A 19,526-nucleotide genomic window follows, 5' to 3' on the forward strand; every position below is an offset into this window, starting at 1 on the left:
AGGGGAAACTTTGTGATTCACTGATGCTGAGTCACATGGGAATGAATTGGGTCACTCCCCAACATATCCACCCCCTCCTCAAGTAGAAGTAGCTTATAATCTTCATAGTCATTGTTACCTGCAATCAAAACAGAAGGAAAAAAAAAAAAAAAAGAAAAGAGGAAAGCAAAAAGGCTTAGTTCTGTTTCTTTTAGCCTCTTACATATGTTTCTAGTTTCTGTACAAGCCTTCTTGCACTTTTTATGGTATATACCTCTGAGAATTAGAAACTGAATATCTCTATTTTCTTTATTACTTGAATTTTTTATAGCAAACATTCCAGTTGCTTTCTCTCTGTGCTCATAAACAGCTTAAAATGTTCTCCGTGAAGTCTGATGATGCCAATTCCATCAGGAGCTCATTGAAACAAAAAAAATCCAAGATTTTCTCATCACTTAAAATTGATGCTTTCCATTAGAAAAAGAAACTCTGAGCCTCTGAGTTCAGAGTCTTCCGCTTATTCCTGAAGTCATAAAGATATTCCTACTTTCTTAATTTCAATCTTGTAACATGTCTGGTTGTTTATTCCTCTCTTTTTGCATGATGCAGATCTCTGAAACATCTTTACAATAAGGATTACTTGTTTCTCTTTTAGCTTGTCTGAGGCTAAATTAACAAATTCCATAATCATTCCAGAGCATTCTGTAAGTCCTCCCTGCAGTCTGTAATAATAGAGTCTTCTCTCTACTTCAGAGAGAAGCCCTTGTCTTCTTATTACTCCTTCATCATTGCTTTAGGTTTCCCTGTACGAGCATCACTCTCCAGCAGTTCTGAGTGAAGTATGACCTCATCAGACCAGCCCCATCCATTTACTACATGAAATAGCTAGAGTGCTAAGAACTCCAGACTCATTTCAATACAAAGTACAGCAGCTTCTCCAGTACACCTTTATTTGCTTAAATTAATACAATACATCATACATGCTTTTACTATTGAGATAGAAAGCCAGAAACCAAACATTCACAGATAGTTGGTCCACTTTTTTGAGTCTGGGCTTTAAATAAGAACCCAGTGTTCTATGTGAAGTAAGTATATAGCACATTATGCGCGAAATCTGTTAGGAGTACAAAATGTTAGGTCTGTTACATCTTGTTCAGCTAAGCAGACATGACTTATTTTCAAATCTGTTAATGATTATTAAAACTTATTAGAATAATAAATATAGTACTTACATTACTTCTTAACTGTACACTCATAATAGCAGAGCCCAGCAGCACCATATGAAGAGAGAAACTGGAGAATAGCTAGTAGACCAACACAGAGTTGTAAAAAGGCAGGTACAGTAGCATTACTTGGTCTTTCCAGTAATTCGTTTTATGGGACGCAGCACAGTATAAACTCCTGTTATAATGTTATCACAAAGTGTTTTATCCTTTAAGTCGCTGAACACCAAGCACCTGCCTTTGCCTTCAGACTGGAGGCTGCCTGGCAGCCAGAACAACTCAGGTTCACAAGGACATGGCTGAGTCCTGGTGGCCAGGCTCAAACGGGCTTGTTCCAATGCTACTTACAATGTCATTTTCTCAGTAAATATGTTGTATTTCTTTACCCTCAAATTTTACTAACCTGACTCTTGACTTTTCATCCGCCTACTCTGCTCTGTACAGTATCTTGCTGAATTCTCCGTACTGCTCTTAAAAGGAGAAAAGCCTCTGATTTAAGAAACCACATACCTTCACTTGCTCAGACCAACTTATCAATTGGCCAATTTACCTTTCCTCAGCAGGGCTTCTTGTTTGTATGAGTTTGGAAAGCATTTTAGCTGTATGAGTTTGTGGCAACTCTTTATTTGCTCTGATGGTCTCCAAGAGGATGAAGTTAGGCTTCATATAATAATGCAGGGAAATTGTATGGCTGTGATTTAATGTGGAGGTGGTGGAGACTGGGCTTTAATTTCACAAGCTGTAAACCCAAATAGCAGAGAAGAGTCAGATAAATATATTTTTCTCCACAATATAGCAAGAAGAAGGTAGAGAGTCTCAGATTAAGAAGGAGGGGAAAACTATGTGTCCCCCAAGGTCCAGGATACAGGCAATGTCTCTACAGGACTTCTGAGCCTCTACTCAGAGCAAAACAAGGAAGCTAATCCCTAGAAAATTAGAAATGGGAAATAACTTCATTATGAGAGCAAATTTCTTTAAAGCATTTTCAAAGCTATTAAAAAGTAAAGGCTGTTACTGTCTGTTCCCAAAACTGTGCCAATGTAAATAGCTTGAAAATAACTTACGTTTGAAAAGCAAGGTGCTTCACAATGAAGGCTGTTATTTCACTCTTAATTTGTCCCTTGGGGACTCTTTGTAGCAAGTCTCTTAGGCCCAGCTGCACTATGTTCTGCAGTATGGAGGATTATCATCTCCTGATCTCTTTGGCTGGGTCACTTGACACTGTCTCCTTATCACAGTAATAGTTTTGTTTGCAATTCCTCTGATTGGTGACTTACAGTTTTAAAGGAGTTCTTTACTACTTTAACACGAATTACCCTTGGGTGCTTGTGAATTAGCTTAGTGTGACTATGTGACTGGGCACAGTCTCAAGGCCTCATTATAATGGAATATTCTCTGCTTTCTAGGAAGAATGCAGGAAAAGGGATTCACATTACAAATTATTCCCAAATAGCATTGCCATTCTGGGTACCTCTACTCCTTTCCACCTGCATGTACATGGTTGGCTTTTGCTCCAATGAGAAGTGGGGGTGTAGAAATGGATAACTTGGCTGCAGTGAAGGTGTGGTTGAAAGTGGCTTAACTATTCAGACAAATCAGACCTGTTTGCAGTTATTTCGTTTCCTAAGGACATGTCTGTCACTTTCCCTTCCATTTGCCTGGAGTGCTTTTGATATGTAATAATTCGTCTTTTTCATGATGAGGATTGTCAAGCTGTCCCGTAACACTCTCCAATGCAAGAGGGCTTTGCAATGGAAGGGCTGCATGCCTTTCTGCTTTACCCACCACAGAAATGAAGAGACTTGCTAAGTTCAACTCGTCTACATGATCACCATCATAGAAATTGCAACCAGGTTCCTGATTCCTTGCTTATTCCTGTTATCATAGGAACTAATATGGCTGCAAAGGTGGAGGGGAGTGATCTTGAATTGTGCATAGCTGGAAACTACACCACCTTGAGACAGACATTTCTAAGAGTCGGTGGCTCCAAGGTCTTGGCTGTACATGTTCTCAAATAGGAAGTTTTAACTGGCAGAGACAACATATTGACAAGAAAGTAACCAAAGGATTCACTACTATGTCTAAGAGACAATCTCCTAGACCATGCTGAATTTCTACCTGACCATTTCCTCTCTAGTTTAAGAAAGACTGCAGTCATACACATCACTCTGAAAATGTTCTGATTCTTCTGCTTGACCACAATGTCTTCCTTGAAAGAAAAATGCCTCTTTTTTCAAGAGGAGTTATATTGCAGTAGAAGCAAGGAAGTTGAATGTATATGATAAAAGTTAATTACTGACAGAAAAAACATGGCTATGTACCTCTGAAATACACCTTGTTTTGAAAGAAATCATTAATTGTAGGCCTAAAGTGACCTACATTCCACTTCAATTTAATATCCCCTTTTTATTTTAAAAAAAGTATATACATCAGCTGTAGAGTTAATTACATTTAGAAGTCACCCGTACATTACAGCTTCTTTTATCAACAGCTTTTTCTGCTCTTTATTCAGAATCTTTATTACGTCATGTTTGAGCCCTGAAAAATGAAACCACCTTCTGCAACCTCAGTTTTATATGATAAATATGATAAAACCCATTTTTATATGATGAGTAAGGGCTGCTGCACTGTGAATGCTGATTAACTGGTAGGTGTGAGAATCATTAGTTCTGTAGGGTGAGTGGTTTCTTATAATGGCAGAGAGCTGCAGCTACATGATTCTAGCCTTAGCAAGCCATAAGTATATGACTATATTTAATTATAACTTGCTATATATATTGAGCATAATAGCAAGGTATTTCAAATCAAGAACTTGGAAAGTAAGTGAAGAGGATAGTAATATTTGGAAATGATGTACCATATATAGGGATTTTCACCTTTTGAGTTGGGTTGTCAGAATGACATAGGACTAATTAAATGACTTATTAAATCCTTATCCCCTCATAAGCAATGGTATGGTGTAGGGCTGTTCTGAGAGTGACAGCACTTTCATGCACACCGTGTTTAATAGTACTCTTGTTTATACTGTGAAATACTTAGTATTTTCAGATTTTTTTTTGAGATGTACGGTTAGAAGTGTTCATATGTATTTAGCCAGATAATAAATCAAATGCTAAATTATGGGTTTTGGTAACTAGACAATTGCGTATAAGTCTTTGCCACCCTGATAAAGCAAAATAAACTTCTACACCCATCCCCTTGTCTGCTTATACATCAAACGGATAAGTATAAAAATGTCATTGTTCAATATCTGTTGCATTTCTTGGTGACCTTGGACTGCTTCGTTCTTTTCATGTACGTGGTTTACCTTAAGTTACTTTTATTAATTTGGCTTGTTTGTTGCTAAAGAATGCTACAAACTTCCAGGCTTTGGTAAATCACAGTTCATGTTAAAAGTTATCCCCATTTTCCAGCTTTTAAAAAACGTTCATTTTAAATGCCTATAAGCATTGCTTGTTTTTCCATTTTTCTTTCCAACAATTCTTTCAAACTCTTGTTCCTGTGCTTGAAATACAAGTAATCTGAGAGAGAGTGGCCAAGTCTGGCCTTTTCAAAGGATCTAAAGCTGAGGTGTTCTTTGTTGTTTGCAAGCTCTCTCTCTCTTTGGCTCTCCTGTCTGTCTGAATTTCCTATTCTCTTCTCCAGTCCTCCCTCACTTAGCACTTCTTCCTTCTCATTGCAGTAGGACTCTCTCAAGTCCTTCATCATGCACTCAGGTTTGCCAGACAGATCTTGAGCCACGTACAGCTTGTTGTCATGGTGGTACATGCCAGGGCTGTAGCGCTCTGCCTCATAGCAGTTGTCTTCCTCTTCCTCTGGGCATGAGCTTCCCTTGGCACTCTCGCCATCCGAATGAAACGAGATTCCTTTCCCTTGGCTTTTCTGGGAAAGATCAAAGGGCTCTTCCTGTTCCAAGTTTCTCAAGACGTTTGTCTGGGACACAGCAATTCTTCCTCTTCCAAAACCTTGTAGTGGTTTGAGGTGGAGGGAGAAAAGGAACAATTTACATACGGGAAATATTACTATGTGATACATGGTTAAAAAACAAAATGTGAGGCAGCCTTCTATCTAGTATTTTACCTTAATCTTCCACCAAGCTATCTCCAAGTACTTTTCTGTTTACATTTCATGGCATCTCCTTTGAGATGCTGTTAAAAGAAGTACTATTGTATACACTTCACAGCGAGGTCAGGACACACAAAACATTGTGCTGTACATGCCACACACTTGATGAGAGAGCTAGGAATAAAAGTGAAGTGGCCTGGCCTCTTGTAAACTATTTTTGCCAGTGAACGTACCCACTTCTCCCTTCCTATTTTTTTTTTCATATGGACAGTTTGATCTAAAGCATAACAGCCCATAATCAAAGTCTTCGGGTTTTTTACTTTTTTTTTGTTTTCCAGAACAGTGGAAGACGTGTTAACGTATTTGTTCTGTGGACACTCTGGTTCAAAGTTACTACTATAAAAATAAAAACATGATAATGTCTCAGCAGTCTATGAACTCCACGCTCAATTTTTCCTCTGTCATTCACTGAGAAGCCACTCATGCCACTGAAAAGCTAGATAGTGCTTCAGTTCAAGGATATCATTATAGACAAATGAAGATTTTGAGTGGTGCAGTATAAGTCTGAGTGTAGTCCTGGATCTGTTTGTCTTAATATTTGTCAGAGCATCTCCTCTCTGTTTGTCTTGCTGGAAATCCAGAAGTTACCCAGGAGACATATGTGGACTCAGATGTGCTCTGAGCATCCGGATGCACAGAAGAAGGCTCAGACTCTGCGGGCACAGTCCATCTTAATTAAAAGAATGGTGACAGTACTGGGGTGTGGATTTTATCAAGTAGCAAAAATCTATTGAAGTCAGTATTTTACTTGCTTTGGTTTGGTTTAGGGTTTTTTTCCCCCCTCAGTAACTGAACACAGTTTCTGCAGGATTTATGCAGCCTCACTAGATATGGATGCTACTTTGAAACAGGTTGTATTTGTTAAAATGGTTCATGAGCAGGCAGTAGCCCTTACAGATTGTCTTGTGTCTGGTAAGCCTCAAGGGCTGAAGAATCTTTCTACACCAAAAACCTCTTAGGCTGTCTTCAATTACAAGTAATCATGTACTAGCATGATGCTGTAGGAGATTTACAGAAAAAAAAAAAGAAGCCATTTTTTACTATTTGTAAATTTTATGGTAAATGTCATTACAGTATGTGTTTTACACACATGCTAGGCTGCTCTGAAGCCTGAATTTGAGGAACACCAAGAAATCTTACCCATGAAAGAGTTCTTTATCCAGAAATTCTTAACAAACAAAATATCTTGGATACTCAAGCTCTCAAAACAATCCTCCCTAATTACCCCACTTCTTTAGATAGCATTGGCATGTGTGCATACAGGAGGCTGACTTTAGAAAGTGTATGTAGTGGATGGAAGATAGGAAGTGCTTTGCAGGATACCCTGAGTAGTCAAAAATACATATGAGGAAGGAGCATCTTTGCCTGTCCACATGCTTCTTTGTAAATATGGTCTTGAGCCTATGATCTTGGTCTAAAATCAGCTATGTCTATATGGTACAGAATAACTATATCTTGAGCAGAAAAGCTCCTGGACATAGAGCCATTCAGCTTTCCATTCCCATTTCAGACATATCCAGTAACCAGTGAGCAAGACCCAAGAAATCTTCTACACATTTTGCTTCTATCAGCTTCAAATGGATTTATGTTCTACCCTCATGTTATAAACCATGGGCATGTACCTCAAACATGAGAAAAAATATAAACTCCTAACCAGATGTTCCTGAGGAAAAATGTCTGCTTGTCCACGGCTGCTAGGTTGTGGTCTGTCAGCATCTGGGAATCAAGCCCCCTGAAACTGTCATATTTATTGAAAAATAACGTAGCTACACCCTCAGTCAGGTAGATGATGTCATACAATCATTCCTCTGGCCAATTACATGTGCCACAGCCTCACTAAGGCTTAGTCTCCTCCTGCTCACTCCTGTTTATGTCTCAAGCTGGTCTGAGAGGTCTCTGAGGCAAGTGAGGGTCTCTGACCCATAGTGCTGGAGTAATACAAATAGTTAATAACAATATCCCAGGCTTATGAGATTCAATTTCTTCCAATAGCATTGGATTTATGGTACAAGACTGTATATCTGTGGTATAAAGCTCACTTGGGTTTACAGATATGCACCTTCAAACTTCTCAGAGAATGACTTTGCTGAAAAAATATTACCTTGAGAATGAAATCCTCTTTCCATGACCCCATGTTTGACTTTCATGTGCCTGGTTAGGTTCCCCTTCAAGGTGAATTTGCTGGGACAGTAGAGGCACTTGAAAGGCTTACTGTCCGAGTGCAAGTGCATGTGTCCCATTAAATTGTGCATTCTGTTAAATTCCTTTCCACACAGCTGTCAAAAACAATAAAAATGAAAATCATTAGTTTGAAGGGGTACTTCCAAGGACAACAGTTTAGGGGGAAACAGAACATACTCTTCTCAACTCCAGCCCTGCCAGCTTATGGCTACAATCGGTTTTTCAAGGACATAAGCAAAAATCCTATAGACAAGAATATGTGGCTGAGTTTGATCTATCTAGGGCCTTCTGCGCTGCTACTTTTTTTTTGCATTTGGTGACAAGGACAGATATACAGTCAAGGATTCTCCAAAATGAGGGAATGTGGTTGTAGGGAGAGGAGAGGCTTAAGTGAGTAATGTGGAAGGCTCAAAGTATAACTTTCTGCCCTGGTGAACTCTTTCATTTGTAGTTTATAAATCTAATATTTAATCAAGAACAATGTCAGGCAGAGATGGAGATACAAAATAAAACCAATGAAAGGTTTCTGTGAAACAGACAAGCAGAATGTTACTTCCCTTTAAGTGCAAATGAAATGGCTGCACATTTTCCTTAAAGCTAGAAAAAGTAATTCCTTTTTTTTTTTTCTTTGTTTATTACTCCCCCATTTTTCTCTGATCCTTTTATCTTTTGGTTTACCAACTTCTGTGTTTCAGTGTCTCTTGTGAGTAAGCTGGAATTCAGTCATGGGGCCACAGGAATGACTCAGCTTTCCCTGAAGCTGTTCCTGCCAGCTCCAGCCATTGATCATGCTGGTTTCCCTTTGATGAAACAATAAGGGGGTTTTTTGCATTGTCGTTGTTTATCTAGATGAGTCCTTTTGTAGTTTGATCCCTTACAAATCAAATGTATTCTCAAGACATGAGAGTTTGACATCATTTTTAAAGTTTCTAGTCTTACTTGTCTTGTAGTCTTTCCTTATTAGGATTTACAATTTTATTCACATTCAAGTGGCCATTTCCATCCTCTGCAAACTTCTGTGTTTGCTTTCTACTTCAGCTTTTTTTTTTTTTTTGGAATGCTTTTAGACAAATACTTCTACCATCAGAACTAATTTTTTATTATCTTTTTTCATATATGAGTCAGAATCACCATTATCGAGTAACCAAAAACTTACATCAAGCAGTGTACTCATCTAGAAGAAAATTATTAAAAAATGATTACTGAGTATCCACCACATTTTTGGTCTAATCTGACTTCTGATTTGTTTTATTTTAGAATATAGAAGGTCTGCTACAGTACTTCTTGATTCATATTCACAAAGCCACCACCTGGAATATCTGCATGATATGTAGGTAGTGGAAAATAAACATAGTTCATTAATATAAAAATTTTCAGGTGTATTGTTTTTAAATAATAACTAGAGTTGAGGCAATGGTGCAAAAAGAAAAAGTCTGAAAATACTAACTTGCTTTTAAAATCGTGTTTACTTCAGCTGCATTAGTTCTCTTCTGTGATTTTCTCTGTGATTTTGCTAAAAAGAGCATTCTAGCAAATACATTTATCAGTAAAGTGTTCACTGAGAAAGTGGAAAGAAAAAAGATTATAGACACTGAAAATGAGTTATTCATTTGTAAAAGTAAGATGCTTAATTCCAAGGGTCATCCATCCACTTAGGAAAGAGGACTCTCTCCTTTGCATTCAAAGAAAGCTAATATGCTGGGTGACTTATATTCCATTAAATGATTGCACCAAAAAAACACTTGGAAAGTGCTGGGAGGAAACAAAGAGAAGAAGCACTGACAAGCACAGAAAATTTGCTGGGAAGAGCAGCAGCTGGAACGATCTGTGATGTGCCAATATTCCTCTGGCTACAAGAATGCCAATATGAATACCTCTCTAATACCTTTTGTTAGAAGGCTTCTGGTTATCTGCTTGTATTGTGGCTGACCTGTGTTCTCATCAGCTTTTGCTTTCTGATAGCTACGTCTTTGCTTCTCTGTCTAAACTGAAGATCAAGGAAAATCAGGTTGAACAGGTGAATGGCTAGATTACTTCATGCAAATCTATATCTTTATAAGCTATTGAATATTACAACATGTCTAGTAGGAGCATTTATGGGTTTTTTGTCAAGGTGATATTTATTTCTCTTTCTTCATAATGAAAAGACAGGAGATTTCATAAAGGATAGCTCCTTATAGCGTTAAAGATTCATGTCTCTGAATAAAGGGGGTAGGTTTTCCATTTCCCAAAATAATGCACAGTCTTATGGATGTGTAATGTGTTCCTGTCCTGAAATCTCTGGGGAGGTGAGGAAATGGTACCCGAGTGGAGAGGTGTGGCAGGAAAATGAAAGAAATGCAGATATGAAAATTGTTTTTCAGAATGATGGCTCTGTGGCATGGTCTCTGGGTAACCTATCCTTTTCAAAAGGCACAAGATGACTTTCAGATGAATGTCCATGATCCAGAAGGCTAAGGGAGCAGGTTTTGGGCTCACATGCTGGAAGACACGAACTCAGAAGTAGCTGGAGTTTACAGCTAGTGCTTAAACAACAGTCTGAATCTTCAGACCAAATTGGGAAGGTGTACAAGATTTTCTTGCTCTGTGACAGGGCAGGGGTGTGAGCAGAGTGTGACAGATGACCCTGAGCCAGTTGCCTGGGAGGGAACTCCAGCAGAAGTCACCACGGAGCACTCTAGCACTCAGGGAGATGCAAAGCTCATGCAAGAGATCTTGGGATAGCAACAGTGATATGGCTCACTTGTGGACCTTTCGTTAGGCTGTCTACTTGAGACAAAATAAAATTCAAGCCCTGCAGAGAAAGGCCTCAGCTACGAGTCGGCTGAACACGCATCGTTGTGCTGGCTGGTGAAATGGTCTTCAGTACAGTTTACTAGAAAAGCTCAATTAGTTCTACGCTAGATTTTGTCTTCCTAAGCCATCACATGAATTGTCACCCTTCTAGATTTGTCTGTGTGTTCTGTTTCTTCCCAAAGTGAGAGGTTTCTCACGTTTTCTTTGGTTTCGACTCTTGATATGAACCCCTGATTTCAGATGGTGAAAAAATAGAGTTCAAAACATATACTGCAAAGTGTATTTCACATTCTTTGTTGGAGGTCTGAGACATTACTGACTGCAGCACTAAAAGCAACTAAATTTCACAGATCTCTCTATGAATCAGAATTAGCATTATCGTACCAGCTGGTGCACCTCTTTCAGAACTCTTCAGTGTATTTTTATGGGTTTTTTTAAACAGAAGTAAACAGGGCAGCACAGGCTCAGGCCTTTAAAAGTTAAAGAGAAGTTCACTCTTCAGAGAAAAATCAAACACAGACCCAGGCTGCAGCTGCATAAGGAAACAGAAGGGACAACTATTTGCTGCTCCTTCACTTCAGATAGTCTGTGCCCAGTTGTGATTAGACGCATAGGAAAGCCTCATGTTTTCTTTTGCTGTGAGAAAAAGGTAAAGAAAACCATTTCATGTGGTGAAATATAAAGGCTACCGCTGTGCTCTCTTTTGCTTGCATTCTTCTTCTTTTTTTTTTTTATTTTCTTCATAAGAAGGGTGTTCCTTTCCTCAAAGAGAGAGGGAGAGGGAGAAAGACTGTAAACTGTCCAAAAGGACCGTGAGAAAACAGGAAGCTTTGAAAAGTACAAGAGAAAGCAAGATGAAATCTATTTGCAGGCGGTTCCCCGGGGGACATGTGAGCCATTGTTAAGCAGCCTGTTCATACAGCTATATCCTTCCTTCTGCCGAGGAGGAGCTTGGTGCCAAAAGGCTGCTATCTGGTCATTGCCTTAACCCTCTGAATGCCAGACAGAAATTCTCGCTTGAGTCTTTCCAGGGCTCAGCCAGAGAAGCAAGGGATGGTCCTAATACCAAAGAGCAATTCTTGATTCTCCCTTTTCTTATTGTTACAGGTCTCTGCTTTGTTCAGGGGCATTGATGTTGAATCATACACCTCCAGGCACGGGAGAAACTGGTTCACTGCGCTTAATTGTTTCTTTCTTCCCAGGAACATTGGGTGGGGACAGAGAAGTTAAAAAAAAAAAAAAGTAAGAAAAACAGGTGTTCCAATAGAGTTTTTGTTACTGGTTGGAAAACATATTGGTGGTACACCAGTTCCTAGCTCACACTATTGCCTTCTCCGAGTTTTAACAGTTCATCATCAGCTCCTAACCTGAACACAACTTCCAGCCAAGTGGCACATATCTCAAAAATAGTGTGGGTCCAGACACTTCATCCAGAACAGCTGATAAAACAACTGAGTTTCTTTTCTGAAATTTGAGGAGTCAGAGAAGGACGCTGACCAAATGGGAACAAGAAGACAGGCTTTCAGTTGTTCTCAAAGAATGAATGTCTCCAGCAGACTTGACATGGAACTACATAAGTATTTCAGTGACAAATATTATTTTATCAGTATAGAATAACGTAAGTTCTAGTATACAAAACAACATTTTAATAGGACATAAATTTAAAAGAAACGAAATGCTAAAGTTGAAAGGTTTTGCTGTTATTTTTTCAAAGTTAAATTCTCCAAAGTTATCAAAGCAAAATGAGAAAGGACAAAAGTTTCATTTTTACATTTTCCTATTAGAATTATCACTGAATGCCATATTCTCCTATGACATTTTTCAAGAGAAAATAATTCCATTTAGGATTTTTCATCCAGCTCTGCTTCCCAGTGACACACTCCTTTTAAGAAAATACTTAATTCCATAAAGATGTTGGATGAAAGAGTTCTAGAAATTGCTTCCAGATCAATCTTCTGTTACTTAGGCATAAAGTGTGAATATGGTCCACTCTGTATTTATAGCCCTCTTAGAGCAGATCAAAGTGGGAATAAAACCTAAAACCTTTGACTTTACAAGGTATGACTACGCTAATGAACCAGATAGGCAGCAAAACAAACAGATGTAGTGTCCAATACTGAGTAAGGATATAAACATGAATAATTCATAAAGAATATATTAGAGACAAGCACTGTCAAGAAAGCCAAAGCCTCAAAAGTTTATGGGGAGTGGAGAGAAGAGAGACTGGAAGGGGAATGTCATCCTCCAATGTGCTGGAGGGAGGTAGTAAACTGGAATTCCCACAGGATTCTAAAAAGGCCAGATGGTCTCAGAGACTGTTTTGTTAGGATACTGATGTCCTGCTCTGTATTTCAGCCTGGTAATTACATTTGGCCCCTTCAAATATCTTCTGCAGTTGTAGTTTCCTGTGGCTTTCTTTGAGTCCTTCCTTGAACTGTTACATAGCATCACTGTGTGAAATCATAGCTGCTGCTTTTCCATGGTCCTCTGTGGGGTGCATGACTTGATGTTTTAGTCAGTGTTTCAAGCTGTTAAGCACTTAGACTTCTGTTTGGATGGCTGTACTATGCAAATGTCAGGTATGTTTATTGTACTCAAACTGCAATGCTGTCCAAATGCTCACAAACAGAAAAAAATATTTTGGGGTGAAAGTTACCAACATTGAAGGAGAAGGAGTAAACCACAGATATTTAGCTCCATTATTTTGTGCTGCCTAAGAAGAACCTGGACCAAGAAAGGAAACCAGACTACTTTATGCTCATTTAAATGCAGCTGTAGTATGTATTAGGAAATCTTGTTTTTCTAATTCTGTTATATTGCAGCATGATAACTTCACAGAAATATCCAGTGGGTAAACACCCCTGCCACCAAATGCACTTACCTTGCATTTAAAGGGTTTGACATCAGAGTGAACAATCATGTGGGCCTTGAGAGTCTGCTTTTGTACAAAACTCTTGAAGCACAAATGGCACTGATAGGCTCTGATATTGGTGTGGATCAGGACATGACGCTTCATGTTGGCCAGCAGAGTAAATTCCCGGCCACAAATTCCACATTTGTGCTCTTTCACACCCTGCAAGAAAATTAAAAAAAGAAAAATCAGAAAATTCTATAGGTGGAAAATTTCCTTGATCATTTCATTTTCAGTACAGCAATATATGAATTATTTATTCTGCATTAGCAAAGCAGATAATAAATTATTCCACTTCTAACATCATTTGTGCAAGTAATAGATACTTATGTATTTTTCTCCTAGCAAATTCTTACGAGAGTCTGAGAAGCAGAGAAAGAAAAGAAGATGTAAGCTTAATGAAATAATGAGTTTTGTTTCCATCAGTGTGTTTACAAATCAACGAGACATAATAGCAGAGCTTCTTTGTCCTGCATTGCTGCTTATGTAAAGTATTGATCAAATGTGTACACTTATTGACCAAGAACAAAAGCTAACCAGATAAGAGACTAAAGTAATGCTTGCCTGTGGTAACTGAACAATCACTGGCTTCTAAAAAAAGGCATAGCACTGTTATGAGGAAAGCTATGGAAAATAATCTGAAATAACCAAGAAGTAGTGAAGCTGTATCACCAAGTAAGGATGTACCTATTACATTCAAAGAGTAAAAACTATTTACTCTTAGTGGGACTTCCACTGACCCTAAGGGAGCGACATCATTTTATCTCGTGTTTACAGAGCATTTCTAGCACGTTTTATGCCATCCAGTCAATTTACTAATGCATAATTCAATATCCCGGGTCACACCCATGTGGCCTAGCTACCAGCTCCTCAAAAAGTCATTTGGATGCTATGAAAATCATTGAATTTACCACTAAACACTTTAGGAGTTTCAGTATAACTTGCTGAAGATAATGGGAATTTCCTAGTGAAGTGCCAAGAGCTATTACTCCTCCTACAGACCGCCATTACACAGAAAACTTGAAACAATATCTACTTTTGTGCCAGTCAGTGGTATTCACAGCTAATTTCAAAGCAAAAACTGAGAAGACCAACAGCAACTCAAAGTGTCTGCTTATCTGATGTGAAGCTGCATTTGGGCAGCTAAGTGCTGTTAATTATGTTCACAGCTGAATCCACCTGCAGCTGTGGACAAAGAAGCAGAAGCACTCCGAAGGCTCAGGGGCATTGTACTTCCTGTGACAAAAAAAATACCAAGTCTTAAATTAGTAGAGTTTTTGCATGGAAATTCCAAAGCCCAGGGAATCTCCAGAAAAAGCAGAAATCATAATCTTGTAATAGAGAAGAAAAAGCAAATGTGGAAGTGGAGGTTGTTGATTTTTAAAGAAAATGTGTCTAAAATACAAAAATGCTGTGACTTTCTGTATTTTTAATTTTTTTTCATATAAAAGCCAAAATACAAGTGTTAAAGGAAAAAATATGCAAAAATTGGAAACAAATGTTCATCAAAATGTATGGAGTTTTGTCTTAAAATTTTTGTAAACGTGGATAAACTAGTTTTAGACATTCTTAAATGGAACAGTTACATTTTTCCTATTTTTGAAATTGGTCTTTGTGGATGTGTTCCAAAGCCCTCTCGTAGCCTAAAATGACTCTGCTGTCATTGCTGTCAGCAGTGGCAAGACTGCCACTTGATGCAAATTGGCTGGGATTATGGTCCTGCTTGTCCAATTTTATTAACTGGAATTCTGGATAACTTAGGCATGAAGGGAAATTTTTATTAGGTTTTTTTTGGTTCATTGGTTGGGTTTTTTTCACCTAAATGTCACATTATAATGATTCTTGAAAATCTGATGAGTAATATATATTTACTTTTGCTGCATATATACAGCCTATCGCAAATCCACCTACTTCCCAGTTCAGGGAGAAAAGCCATACATCTGGTTTTCAGTAGAAAATGTCTGTTAAAACTTGGGGGCATTACACAGCTCTACAAAATTTTGTTATGCTACAGAAGGTCATCCTGAAGATAAAATCCAGAAGCAGAGAGATGTAAATACAGTTTGAGAAAGCAATACAGGTGGTTTAATTGTACTCCTGTTTACAGCAAGGCAGTTTTTGTATGTATTTTCTTAAGCCTGACTGAGATATCTAGATAGATATCTAGATAGATAGATAGATTTTTTTTTTTTTTTTTTTCCTACTATTGCCAGTGCAGCTGGGGTTTTTCTCTGCATAAAACTCTCCAGCTGGCAAGGGGCCAGCATGAGGGTTGTAGCCTAATTACCTTCTTTCTGAGGAGATACACTGGTGTATCTTTTGCGGCCGGTAACCCCTGTGCTACCTTCTGATGCAAGGTGAGAGCACAACCCGTGCTGGCTTACCTTGTGAGTTAGGGAGTGTTGTTTGAGATGGTGGGGCTGCACAAACTCCATGCCACATTCGGTGCAGATGTACGGGCGGATGTCTTTGTGCTTCATCATGTGGTTTTGCAGCTGGCTCGGGTACTGGAAGGTCTTATCGCATTCAGTGCAATTGTACTGTATAGGGCCACGGTGGGTTGTTAAGTGCCTCTTCAGCTGGGCCAGGGTTGGGAAGTCCAGACCACACTCCACACAGATGTTCTCTCGGCCACTCTCATGCTTAGACTCATGTGCCTTCAGCTCACTGGGGTAGGCAAAACCTCTGCCGCAGATCCTGCAGTTGTAAGGCTTGATGTCACTGTGTTGCATCATGTGCCTCTTAAGGTGACTGGTTTGAGTGAAAGCCTTGTGGCACACCTGGCACTTATGTGGCCGGGTGCCCTGGTGTGTCAACATATGTGTGTGCAAGTGGCTCAGCTGCTTGAAAAGCTTGCCACATCGGGTGCAAGCATGTGGCTTAATGCCGCTGTGCCCCAAGATATGGGTGACCAAATTGTACTTGGATGTATAGGACTTCTCACACATGGGACACTGCCAGCGTTTTTGTTCACCACCCACATCAACATAGTAGCTGTCATCTATCTGAAGGTTGACATCTACTCTCTCCACTTTCTGTTTATTTTCACCACTTTCTCTTACTTCAGCCCTCCTGAAGGGGGCCTCTGGAGGTCTTTTCATTTGAATGGGGTTCCTGAAATGAAAGTTGGGTGGCACAATAAAAGGAAACATTAACCCAGGGTGGACTTTAGGGTAATAAGAGATAGGAGCCTGCATGAATGCTGGGCTACTGGGCCATGCCGTGTTAGGCTTCACTGGTTCTTGCTTAATGGGCTTGGCTCCAAAGTGCTCCAGACTTCTGTAGAACTGGAAACCAAAGTTGCAGAGGTCAATCATCTGCGAACTGTACTTGGGCTGTGCTGGCTGTTGGAACACCAAGGGGAGACTGGAAGAGCCTATGTCACTCTGATCTTCAGGTCTGTCTGGTGGTGGTGAGGAACCCTCAAGAGCGATAGAAGGAGGCATTTTTGTTGGCATGCTCTTACGTTTCCGAGACCCTCCTTCCAAGGACCCCTGGAAAGTTTCCATGTCTCCAAAGGGAGGAGGGCCATAGCGGAAATGTGAGAGGTGCGATCTGAATTCTTCACCAAATTGAGTTGTTCTGTGTGGTTTTGTAACAGGGCTCAGCGGCCGCAGGCAGTGGGAGAAGGGAGAAGCTCGGGTGCTGTCCACATTAAAACTTGTTTCTTCATTCTTCATCATATTTATTTTTTCTTTGTTGCTCAAATTCCTTAAAACAAACAAAAACCCAAATCTCTTTATTTCTTCCTGTTCTCCTGGGTTTAGCGTTTTATTACCTATATTATTGGTTTGTACGTTATGTTTTTTAACTAAATGCAACTAAGGACATCTTAGGGCCATATAAGAGAGAGGCCTGATGAAGCAGAACTAAATTGGTTCACAGAGAGCAAAGAAGCTTTGGTCTTCCTGTGGTAGAATTGGTGGTTTAAATCAAGTCTGATCCATACAACACCTTTGCAACATAAACACACTATGCCATGAAACACTACTTTGCAGATGAATCTGTACGGCAACGTTTCTGCTTAATTTAATTCAGCCAGACTACTTGTGGGCAAAATCCTGTCCTTGTCTGTGCATGCACAGGCTCTAGAAATTGGCGGTGCATTGAAAGGATATGGCAATACAAACAATAATGTGCACATTTATTATGGTTGTGACATGAAAATTCAAAGCCAAAAAATGTTAAATGTCTTTGCATCATTAACATGTGTGACTGCGAGAGAAAACAATGGCCAAGTGATCTAAGGACACTGTGTACCATCAGGTTTTGCGCCGGGTTTCCTGACTTCTCTCACTTTGTATTGTAATAAGAAGGCGGAGATTAATTTATTTTCTTTGTTTTAATCCCAGAGATATTTACCTGGCAGATTTGGTGGAGGAAAGACCTTTGACAACTCTCCAAATTACATTCAGTTTTACAGACTGCATCTGTGTTGTTTTTTGTTTTTATTCTAAACAGGGGGGATAAAACCCTCACTGTAAAACTAAAGCCTTTCTAGTGGTACAGTGTGACAAGGCTGATCATACAGGCAACTTCTGAATTTGGGGTTCATCTAAAATGTTTGTTGTGAATTTCAATTCATCTTAAATTATGCTGCTACCTTTTGCCTTGGCTCTCTAGGGATGCACTTATCTGACCATGCATGTTTGTGTACATGCATCTATCCAACCAGGTGGAAGTTAGGTTGGAAAACTAGCCATATTTTCCCTCTGTCACCTGTGATATGTTGAAGCTATTTATAATACCATTCTTGGAAATGCTGGGTAGAGAGCATGAAGGTGGTTAGAGCACTAAAGACACTCCTGTTTCATTTTTTCAGATAAACCTGCTTCTAAAGATAGATAAAAGCACATCTCTGCGACCTAGTTAGTCTGTCGACAAGAAAAAGCATCTTAAAAACCTGCTTGCAAACAGTTTATTTCCTTCTAACTGGGCAGATTGTGGAATTATCTCTGAGATACTTCATGAAGCCAAAGGCTCAGTGATAAAACTTTAAGATGGAAAATTTAGACAAAGGAATCAATCAATGCCTGAAGAAGGGGAAGTAATTGAAGCAAAAATTTTAGGATCTCTAATACGATTGTTCAAAAACCACCTGTGATAGTGGAAAAGCCTAAAAAAATCACTTAAAATGGGGACAAGTATTGAATAATGAAGCCAGGATGTGACTTTCAGTCCCTAGCTCACTGATGGCAATAGCGTACATATATACACACTAAACTTAGACATCATATTTCTGTGCGTGTATGCATATATATGGAATATATATGAGTGTGTTCAATCAGAGTGGATTATTTAGGAGTATTCATTCTGCTATGTTTCTTTGTCAGCCCACTCCCTGGGCAAAAAAGGGAACAGTTAGACTTTTAAGACTCTTTGGGTACAAAAGCTTGACTTATTAAGAAGGGACAAGGGGAAGGCAATCCTCTGAGTACCAAAAAAGACTCTGTTTCTTTCCAAAAGGGAAAATGTTGTGGTTTTTTTCAAAATTCTTTTTAAGCAAAGCTAAACTCATACAATTTGAACATAAAATGTGTCTGTAGACTAAAATCTTCCATTCAAAGTACAGGCCTGTCCCTCAAATATCTTTCATCTTGTGCATCTGATTATTTCCCAGCAATAGGCATATAAAATGCTTTGGAAAACCCACAGCAATTGAGAACCCAGCTGTGTTATTTACTGCTTTTGTTAGATTATTGAAATGCTGCCAAAAATACTCAGACTTGACAGTGCAATGTGTCTAATTGCTCTCTTGTCTCTTGGCTGCTGGTTACTCTCTTCTTCAACAGCCTGTTTTATGCAAAATTTCAGTCTTTCTGGAATACGGATTTATGGCAGAGGCTATAGAACTGCTTGAAATTACTAGAAAGAAATAATTTCCTTGCTTTACCTACCTTTGGCTGCTTTCACTGAAGGTATGGGTTTATTCCACTGCTCACGGCTACACGCATCACGGGACTAAGCCTACAAGTGAAAGTGTTTGAACAGTCAGTGACCAGCACAGAGAGGTGCTATATAAGCCAATAAAAGAGCACCTAAAAGAGGAGGGAAAGTACAGACCTGCAATCTAAATACGGATCACCTTGCTGCTTTTCCCCCCACACTTCAATCTGCCAAACCCCATGATGCAGAAATTCATTGAGGAAAGATTAAGTGTAGCCTCTCTTCTCATCTTCTGTTTGAATGGAGGCATGATCTTCATCTTGACCAGAACTTAATTCCACTAAGTCCAGAGGAAACTGCAGAAGAGACTGCAGAATGGCAACCATGCACGAAACCATTAAGGAGCAGTCCCTTCTCTTTAAACA

The 19,526-nt window shown here is 39.2% G+C and overlaps 1 protein-coding gene across 4 annotated transcripts in view; it reads right to left on the reverse strand.

Annotated features, from left to right (window-relative positions):
* Positions 1-919: 919 nt before the first annotated feature.
* Positions 920-19,526, reverse strand: part of ZNF366 (zinc finger protein 366) — a 35,180-nt gene continuing 16,573 nt past the window's right edge. For all 4 annotated transcript variants that reach the window (XM_065657371.1, XM_065657369.1, XM_065657372.1 and 1 more), the window contains 5 exons: positions 19,113-19,182; positions 15,600-16,926; positions 13,186-13,377; positions 7,429-7,603; positions 920-5,167 (listed from right to left, as the gene is read on the reverse strand). In XM_065657371.1, the coding sequence (XP_065513443.1) occupies positions 4,635-5,167; positions 7,429-7,603; positions 13,186-13,377; positions 15,600-16,898 (2,199 nt within the window). In that variant the 5' untranslated portion in view covers positions 16,899-16,926; positions 19,113-19,182 and the 3' untranslated portion in view covers positions 920-4,634. The remainder of the gene's footprint in view (positions 5,168-7,428; positions 7,604-13,185; positions 13,378-15,599; positions 16,927-19,112; positions 19,183-19,526) is intronic.

Source organism: Caloenas nicobarica, chromosome Z (assembly GCF_036013445.1).
Source record: "Caloenas nicobarica isolate bCalNic1 chromosome Z, bCalNic1.hap1, whole genome shotgun sequence".
Classification (NCBI taxonomy): domain Eukaryota; kingdom Metazoa; phylum Chordata; class Aves; order Columbiformes; family Columbidae; genus Caloenas; species Caloenas nicobarica.